This window comes from Hemiscyllium ocellatum, chromosome 25, assembly GCF_020745735.1.
Source record: "Hemiscyllium ocellatum isolate sHemOce1 chromosome 25, sHemOce1.pat.X.cur, whole genome shotgun sequence".
Taxonomy (NCBI): Eukaryota; Metazoa; Chordata; class Chondrichthyes; order Orectolobiformes; family Hemiscylliidae; genus Hemiscyllium; species Hemiscyllium ocellatum.
In genome coordinates, this window is record NC_083425.1 from 1,251,934 (window position 1) to 1,262,183 (window position 10,250).

General features: G+C 48.2%; 1 protein-coding gene across 1 annotated transcript in view; it reads right to left on the reverse strand.

Annotated features, from left to right (window-relative positions):
- Positions 1-9,962, reverse strand: part of ankfn1 (ankyrin repeat and fibronectin type III domain containing 1) — a 58,546-nt gene extending 48,584 nt beyond the window's left edge. The window contains exon 1 of the mRNA XM_060844779.1: positions 9,777-9,962. Coding sequence (XP_060700762.1) covers positions 9,777-9,962 — 186 coding nt within the window. The remainder of the gene's footprint in view (positions 1-9,776) is intronic.
- Between the last annotated feature and the right edge of the window lie 288 nt (positions 9,963-10,250).

Here is a 10,250-nt window from a genome sequence, read left to right on the forward strand (position 1 = left end):
GAGCACCAGCGATGGTCTATCTCCCACTGGGCGTACCGGCAGTGGTCCATCTCCCACTGGGCGTACCGGCAGTGGTCCATCTCCCACTGGGCGTACCGGCAGTGGTCTATCTCCCACTGGGCGTACCGGCAGTGGTCTATCTCCCACTGGGCGTACCGGCAGTGGTCTATCTCCCAGTCGGGGATGAGGAAGGTAGAAAGCCACAAAGGGATCAGTTCTACCTTTTCCTTCTTTTTCAAGGAATACTGGGGACTCAAGGGTTAAACATTCCACTCCCAAAGAGACTCACTGCAGTATCCATTGCATGTGTGTGCTCTTACAGAATAGACAGAACATCGGAGTCGGGAGGAGGCTGACTGCAGCGTAGAGAAGGAATCCCGTGGAGCTACATGTGGATTCCTGTGCAACCTCAGACAAAGGTGTCTGTCCTCCCCAGGGAAGGCTGTGAGGCTTGGCCACAGCTCTGTTAAACTGCCTCCTACTCCCATGATCTTGCTCCCCTCTGTATTATCACAGGGATGTGAATCCCCCGTTGAGAACAGGCAAAAACCTTGTATTTCAATGTATTCCCATCAAGATATGGTCATAAAATCCATTCACTTGCCATCACTGGACATTGACATTCATCGGGCCTTGGAAAATTGTAATTGCCTATCTTAAACAATGTAAGGACAATCAACCATGTGACCTTTTGTCTTATTCCTGTAAAAATACTGCCTTTGTGAGGAGAGCAGAGATTCGTGGAGAAGTGTCACCACAAGCAGACACATGATTACTTTTGGGGACATTGAGAGTCTCTTACTGACTGTCCAGTAACAAAGCATCAACCGTTTTACTGAAACCTGGGTCATCTGCGTTTGTGGAACAGAATAGGCATCAACATTTGGGGCTGTGACTCCGATCTCAACCTCGGGACCGTCTCACTGGGCTGAGTAAGTGACATGAAAGTCTGCATTGAACAGAACAGAGTGGTACGTGCCCCCCCTCCCCCGGGTATTTTACCCCAGAATGCTCCTTGTGTTCACTCAGACAATCTGTCCCTCGTCCAGTGGAACCTGGAAGACGTCGAATGAACCACCAGCTTGTACATTCGGAAGGTTTTGTCGGATTGCTTGGAATTACTGTGGGGTGACATTGGCTACTCTGTGTTGTTCCTGTCGGAAACAGATCAGGATTGGAGACCCCGGACAGGGGAGTTCTCATCACTAACTGACAGATTGGGTTTGGGGAGCTGCCTCTTTCACACCTGGTCGGTGGAAATGAATATATAACCAGGAAAGAGGACAGGCTCGGGAAATGTCTCACCCCGCAGCGGGGAAATTGTTTATAGCACAGCAAGGAGTCATAAGGTAAAATGGGACAGTCCCTCGATGGAGTTGGGAAGGGGCCAATCTGTGAGAAAATTCCTGATCAGGAAAGTGGTTCCCGCGGTTGTAGTCCCTCTGAGGATTGGTCATTTTACTAAATTTTCATTCACAAATTTCAGGATATCCAGTTTGAGTTTTGAGTGATTGTGATGGTATGTTGGTGAAAGCTTCCATTTGGATGGTGAATTGATTCCCTAACTCTTAGCACTTTTAATCGCGATCACATGAAAACAATTGACCAGGGTGCTAGAGTTATGTCCTGTCGGTGTGGGTTTTGTGTTGTTGGTTGTTCTTTCTTTGCTTACAGAATGCTGGGCTGAATTCCAAAATGCCAGAGACAGGCCGCCCCTGGGGACAAGTAAGTCTTGTCTGACTGGGAGGGGTGGCCAAGTGTCGGTCTGCTGTCTCATGGAGGACACAGAAGGGCAAGGTGGGGGGGAGGGGGGGTGAGGAAATGTAGAGGGTAGGTGCGGAGACCCTTTGTGGGGTAGGAGTCATGTGATCCAAAGCCTGGATGTGTTTGGGAAGGTGGCTGGGGGTGATCAGTTCCCCAAAATTAAAGAGATCGCAGACAGCGTCCCAAGGGCTCTTTGGTGAGGCCCTCCCACCTCCCCATCGCCCTATTCCCCTCAGTATCCCCAAAGTTCCCGTCAGTGCTGAGCAATCTGACCCCCGGGTGGACCAGGTCACTGCCTTGGTTAGTCCAGGCCACCCAGGAGGGTGGGGGTGGGGGTGGGCGTGGGGGTGGGGGAGGCTCTTCCAATCCTCAACATGGGGCTCCAAGTTACTCATGTCGTACTCAACAGGGTCCTAGTGTCCGGACAGAAAATGCTGGTGATTTGTGAAACTTATCTGCTCATTCCTTAACAAAAGAATCTAAACCTAACATTGAGGAAAATCACCTCAGACTTTAACATTTGTTCATTAAATGGAGAAACTACAGTGAATTTTATATAGTTTAATCAAAAATATGTAAAACTGAGTATAAAGGTGGATCTGGATATACCAAATCAACAATATTGATTAAATGATACTGAATCTTTGTTTCGGACTCATTTACCTCCTTTTGTCAGTATGGAGTGCTGTTCATCGCTTTATTCTATGTCAATGTCCTTTCCTCACTGAGAACTGAAGGGTCAGTTCAACATCATCTTGCAAAAAAAATCATGTAGCAAAGGTTTAGATACTGTTGTAAATTCTGTGTCTTTGGGTTAGTTGTTATTTGTGTATATGAAGCATCTTGACAAGACGTTTATTAACGCTGCCGCAGTCATTTCCCAGCCTCGGAGATGATAAATGAGCAATGACTGATCAGAACTGCTTGAAAAATAAACAAATTGGGGATTTAAATTGAAAGACTAGAACCTGGTGATTATAATGGAGTTACGAGTTGGAAACTGTGCACTTGGTAAGTTATAGCATTGAATTTTGATTAAATTAATTTCCAGTTTTTATTGAAACTCTTCTACTCAACAGGGGGAAAGCCTGTGATTTGGTCAGCTGATAATAATCCTGCTACAATTTCATATATACTACACAAAGCAGATTTGGATCATTTCTGTGACTTTGAAAGCTGTTTGTTTGTTCTCATTACTTCACAGTGCGATGTCTAGTGATTTGTTCCGTTTCAATTTCTCATTAAATATACTTATTACTCAATATTTTAAAACAATTTGTACTATCCCGAACTGCATTATCGCAGTTAGTTAGTTAATGAATTGGCAAGACTTTATACCTTTCCACATTGTCAGGGATCTGTGTCATTGCATGATGGTTACACTAAAGCATGGCTGCATCATTAATGTTCACTTGGTAACAGAAGTTATGGCAATATGAGGAAACATGTTGGTACCATAGCAAGTGAGGAACCGTTAAGGGAAAGTGAGACTTTCTGCTCCTCATGCAAAGCACTGGCCCTGAAACAAGAGTCATAGAGATGTACAGCACAGAAATAGACCCTCTGGTCCAACCCGTCCATGCCGACCAGATATCCCAACCCAACCTAGGAGCTGAATAACCTTCTCTGTGGTAGCCCCTTTTATTTTTACTCTAGGATTAGGACAAATCGAATTGATGGGATTCGTTACACTACTCTTTCTGGACAAGATGGAAGCAATACTTCTCGTAGAGATGTTGAAATTGGATGTATTAATGACATGTTTAAAAAAAAAGAACAGGAGAAACAGCATAAAGAAGCTAAAGCTGAATAAGATAAACAAGAGGAGCTAAAATCTCGAAGCTGTAGAGAGAACCTAAACACTTTTCGGGATCGCAAGCTCAGGTCTGATACACCAACCCTGTTTGAGGAGGGATGGCATGATACTGAGGTAGAGGGGGAATGGGGATGTTACCGAGGGCACTGGTGCCTCCTGTTGAACCTATGACTCTGTCTCCACTGCTGTCCCTGGGTCCCCTGTAGAGCTGACCGGGTTAAGATGGAAACCAGCAGCAGCCTGTTACTTTTACACTGGAGTTCATCATCTCCAAGTCACCGCACCCCCCACCACTCCGCCCCCCCCCCAAAAAAAAACTCTGCTCCCATCAGACAGCTACTGATGCCCAAGGCACATGAGGAAGATGAGCCACCAATTATTGGGTCTACGTCCCCTGGAAACTGCAAGAGATGATCATGATAATGAATCAGGCTCCAGATCGCTAAAGATAAAACTGCCCAATACGTCCTGTGCACAACTCAAACGGATAATGTAACACCCTGGGGTCGGTTTGGCCTCTGTGATATGATCTTGTCACCAGGAGAAGTTATTAAGTGGCAGGAACAAATGGGTGAGGGTGACTGAAAGGGACCAGTCCACACTTACGATGATTTAAGCGACAGATTCAAAGAGGAACCCTTGAGTGTTGTGGACAAGGTACAGACATAGAACATGGATTGATCTGAGAGCCAGGACCCTGATGGGGAGAGGCCTTCTTTATCACCAGGACCCCGATGGGGAGAGTCCTTTATCACCAGGACACCGATGGGGAGAGTCCTTTATCACCAGGACACCGATGGGGAGAGTCCTTTTTTAATACTGGGAAAGCCAGAATGACCCCAAGTCGCATTCTGAAGGTCACACAGAAACTGAGTTTGTTCAGCTGCCCTTCAGTCAGTACTGAGGAATTTCCCTGGGACCGGGATACCACAGACCTGCCCCTTGAACATGCAGACTTCACTATCTATGTGGATGGCAGCTCCTTATTTCTCCTACAGGTCAGTGATGCTCCGGATACGCGATTGCTCTGATTCTGAAGTGGTTGAATGTGCAGGCTCTGAGACTTCACTGTCAGCACTGAACGCTGAACTGTTTGCCCTCACTGGTAAAAGGGAGCTTGGCCAATGTTTATACGGGCTCTCACTATGCTTTTGGCATTGCCCACTACTATAGCACCTTATGGGAGTTTAGGGGATTTTTAACCTCCACGGGACAATGTATTAGTAACACTGTTTTTGTGCATAACCTTTTGCAGGCCTCACAGTTACCGTCCAGCCTAGCAGCGATGAAATGTTGAGCTCACACTAGGGCGTCTTGACAGAATCTCCGAGGGCAACGTGTAAGTAGATGTCGCCGCCAAGCAGGCAGCCTTACACCCCGCTTTCCTGGTTCCATTGGGCTCACAGCAACACCTCGGTACAAGGTACAAGGATGGGTTTGCCAGACCTGGGTAAGATATGTCACTGACAGGGGGATTCCCTACAGGGGAACACAGACTGTGGGTCACTAATGAGGTGCACCCTTAATGTTCACCCTAAACTGTGGAACAGGTCTGCATTCCTTTATTACCTTTACCAATCTTGGTGGATTACGTACATAACTGTACACACCTAGGCACGGAAGGAAAGGTCAGTACTTTGCTACAAACTAGTGGCACCCTGATTCCTAAAACAACGGCTAAGAAACGAGCCAGAGCATGATCTGCAAAAAGACAAACGCTGAAAAAGAGATGCCTTGCAGCTCTGGGCCTAGCCCCTTTTAACTGTCTACAACTAGATTTCCTAGAATTACCCAGGGTGCAATGGCATAAGTATTGTTTGGTCACAGTGAATGTTTGGGCGGCACGGTAGCACAGTGGTTAGCACTGCTGCCTCACAGCGCCAGGGACCTGGGTTCAATTCCCACCTCAGGTGACTGACTGTGTGGAGTTTGCACGTTCTCCCCGTGTCTGTGTGGGTTTCCTCCAGGTGCTCCGGTTTCCTCCCACAGTCACAAAGATGTGCGGGTCAGGTGAATTGGCCTTGCTAAATTGCCCGTAGTGTTAAGTAAGGGGTAAATGTAGGGGTATGGGTGGGTGGCGCTTCGGCGGGTCGGTGTGGACTTGTTGGGCCGAAGGGCCTGTTTCCACACTGTAAGTAATCTAATCTAGTCTTCAGCGGATGGGTTGAGACAATCCCGACAAGGGACAACACGGCTGCTACAGTGGTTGAGGGAAATAATTCCTCACCACCCAAATGCGGCTAGAGTGGTTACTAAAAAACAAACTGGCAAAACTAAAACTAAGTTGGTTGAAGGTCCTACCCCTGGCCCTTCAAACAAAACCAGTCGATCTCCTGCTGAGGTGATTTATGGGAAGCCCTGGGATAGTCCAGCACCCGGCCCATATCCCTCCAAACCCTTCCTATTCATATACCCATCCAGATGCCTCTTAAATGTTGCAATTGTACCAGCCTCCACCACTTCCTCTGGCACCTCATTCCATACATGTACCACCCTCTGGGGGAAAAAGTTGCCCCTTAGGTCTCTTTTATATCTTTCCCCTCTCACCCTAAACCTATGCCCCTCTAGTTCTGGACTCCCCGATCCCAGGGAAAAGACTTTGCCTATTTATCCTATCCATGCCCCTCATGATTTTATAAACCTCTATCAGGTCACCCCTCAGCCACCGATGCTCCAGGGAAAACAGCCCCAGCCTGTTCAGCCTCTCCCTGTAGCTCAGATCCTCCAACCCTGGCAACATTCTTGTAAATCTTTTCTGAACCCTTTCAAGTTTCACAACATCTTTCTGATAGGAAGGAGACCAGAATTACACGCAATATTCCAACAGTGGCCTAACCAATGTCCTGTACAGCAGCAACATGACCTCCCAATTCCCGTACTCAATATTCTGACCAATAAAGGAAAGCATACCAAACGCCTTCTTCACTATCCTATCTACCTGTGACTCCACTTTCAAGGAGCTATGAACCTGCACTCCAAGGTCCCTTTGTTCAGCAACACTCCCTAGGACTTTACCATTAAGTGTATAAGTCCTGCTAAGATTTGCTTTCCCAAAATGCAGTACCTCACATTTATCTGAATTAAACTCCATCTGCCACTTCTCAGCCCATTGGCCCATCTGGCCAAGACCCTGTTGTAATCTGAGGTAACCCTCTTCGCTGTCCGCTACACCTCCAATTTTGGTGTCATCTGCAAACTTACTAACTGTACCTCTTATGTTCACATCCATATCTTTTACATAAATGATGAAAAGCAGTGGATCCAGCACCGATCCTTGTGACACTCCAATGGTCACAAGCCTCTAGTTGGTTCTTTGAATTGAACTATTCAGATTGTCGAATCTGTTCTGACATGGGCAGAGTTACAGACGCCTATCCCACAAGACAAAGAAAACCTCTGAACAATTCCAAAGCCTCATCATTGAGAAACCTCCTCAAGAAAGATGCATTATATGTGTTACAGGAAGACCATCAACATGTGTTTGAGTCCCTTAAACAAATACTGTTTTCTGCACCCTACTGTACTTCAATGCCAGGAAAATCACAAGACTGGGAGTGAATGTTTTACAGAATGGGCAAGGTGTGTGGGCTGTGAGGAAGGGTCACCGATCCCGAAACGTTAACTTTGATTTCTCTTCATGAATGCTGCTGGACCTGCTGAGCTTTCCCAATTATTCGACAGACCTGAGTGTGAGCCCCCTACCCTGGGAAGTACCATGGCGTTACCTGTGGACCACAACGCTATTAAAAATCATTTGGCACAAAGGCCAAGTGACACGACTGGAGATTTGCCACACTTGTTCCTGAATGAATTAGTATAATGTTTCTGTCAAGATTCGCTCTGCAGCTTGTGAAAGCACCCAGATTGCTGGGTAAGATGAAGGGTCAGAGACATTTCTGCTCAGAGGAAAGCCAATGTGACAACCACAGAAACAAAGACATCTACAATGGGCACTTAATCTTAGTGCTCCATTCTCCCCCTTATCTATCATCTTTCAACATTAACCCAACTTTCTGTCTCAGCCATCTCTGTGCCAGAAAATGCATGTTCCAACTCTTTGTTTAAAGATTTTGAAACATTGGGACAGGAGTAGGCCATTCAGCCCCTCAAGCCCGTTCCACCATTATGAGATCATGGCTGTTCTGTGACCTAACTCCATATATCTGCCTTTGGCACATACCCTTTATACTTGAGTACGGTCCGTCTCTAATGGGTGTTGTCTCTCAGGTGATACAGAATGAAAAGGCAGGGAAACCAACTAGAACAGTCTGCACAGGGAAAGGATATTCCCAGGGTTGGAGGATCTGAGCTACAGGGAGAAGCTGAACAGGCTGGGGCTGTTTTCCCTGCAGCGTCGGAGGCTGAGGGGTGACCTTATAGAATCTTGTAAAATTATGAGGGGCACAGATAGGATAAATAGACAAAGTCTTTTCCCCAGGGTGGGAGAGTCCAGAACTAGAGAGCATAGGTTTAGGGTGAGAGAGGAAAGATATGGAAGAGTCCTAGGGGACATCTTTTTCCTTCAGAGGGTGGTACGTGTATGGAATGAGCTGCCACAGGATGTGGTGGAGGCTGGTACAATTGCAACATTTAAGAGGCATTTGGATGGGTATATGAATAGGAAGGGTTTGGAGGGATATGGGCCGGGTGCTGGCAGGTGGGACTAGATTGGGTTAGGATATCTGGTCGGCATGGACACGTTGGACCGAAGGGTCTGTTTCCATGCTGTACATCTCTATGACTCTGTGACTCTAACTGCAATGCCTTCTGGTGAAAGTGCAGGAACATGACTTTGACAGCTGCCTACAGGCCGACAGAGAACATCGTCCCCTACTCCTTTACAATGTTACCCAAATGAATTGTCCTTTCTGTAGCCCCTTTTCCAACACTATCATATTGAGATTTTATATATATAAATATTATATGTCATATATATTATTGAGACTACATCATATTCTCATGCACCTATTGGATTTGACCTTCATTAGGACCTGGTGACCTTTGATTGGTTCTGATTTGCATGTTGCTATGCACTGTAACTTTCCCAACTCTGGTGCAGGTGAGCTTTCCAGGCCGTGCACTCTCCCGGGTACCAGCCTCGGACGTCTCTGACCCAACTTACATCAATCATCACTCTTTTGCTGTCTCGAGTCCATACACCAGCAACAATTACAATGGGTCACCAGCCCAGATCCCAATCCAGATCCCAGCCCAGATCCCAGCTCAAATCTCAGCCAGATCCAAGCCCCGATCCCAGTCCAGATCCCAGCCCAGGATCCCAGCCCAGGATCCCAGCCCAGATCCCAGTCTAGATCCAAGCTCAGATCCCAGTCCAGATCACAGCCCAGATCCCAGCCCAGATCCCAGCCCAGATCCCAGTTCAGATCACAGCCCAGATCACAGCCAGATCCCAGCCAGATCACAGCCCAAGTGCCAGATAGATCCCAGCCCAGATCCCAGTCCAGATCCCAGCTAGATCCCAGCTCAGATCCCAGCCAGATCACAGTCTAGATCCCAACGTAAATCTCAGCCAGATCCCAGCTCAGATCCTAGCCCCAATTCCAGCCCCAATCCCATCCCAGATCCCAGCTCAGATCCCAACCCTAATCCCAGCCTGGATCCCAGCTGAAATCCCAGCCCAGATTCCTACCAGATTCCTGCCAGATTCCTGTCTAGTTCCCACCCCAGACCCCATCCCAGATCCCTGCCCAGATCCCAGCCCAGATCCCAGTGTAAATCCCAACTAGATATCAACCCTGATCCCTCCCCAGATCCCAATCCAGATCCCAGCATAAATCCTAGCCAGATTCCTGCCCAGATTCCTACCAGATTCCTGCCAGATTCCTGCCTAGCTCCCACCCCCAATCCCAGTGTAAATCCCAGCCCAGATTCCTGCCCCGATCCCATCCCAGATCCCAGCCCCAATCCCAGTGTAAATCCCAGCCCAGATTCCTGCCCCGATCCCATCCCAGATCCCAGCCAGATCCCATCCCAGATCCCAGCCCCAATTGGTCGTGGGGCATGAAGGTTAACCGTGAGTCTTCCTGCCCAGTATCTGATTTGACAGAGGGGCAAAAGGGGTGGGCTTAGACACAAAAACATCCCATGGAATTAACAGCCCGTCCCACCTCCATGCTCCCCACCACACAAACCCCCCCACAACACGATGCCCTTTGTCTGATCAATTTCCACATACCCAGGATAGTGTCCTCAGCCTCTCGTTCTCCACCTTTGGGAGGGTCACTGGATCATCGAAGGAGGAGTGACTCCCTTTGAAGCGTTCTGAAAGATTGCGATACAGACGTTTAGCAGCACCAGGAGACACGGGGCTACAGGTTCGCCTGGGAGGGGACAGGCTCGGCTTCGGGCTCGGCTCAGTCATTGTGGAGTGAAGAGACCTGCAGAAACATCACACAACGTCCCAGGTCAGCACCATGTCCTGAGGCCTTCCAGAAACAGGGCACCCGGCACCTCACCCCCATCACCCGGCACACACACGGGTACACTCCCCATCACCCGGCACACACACGGGTACACTGCCCATCACCCCACACACGGGTACACACCCCATCACCCGGCACACACACGGGTACACACCCCATCACCCCACACACACGGGTACACTCCCCATCACCCCACACACACGGGTACACTCCCCATCACCCGGCAC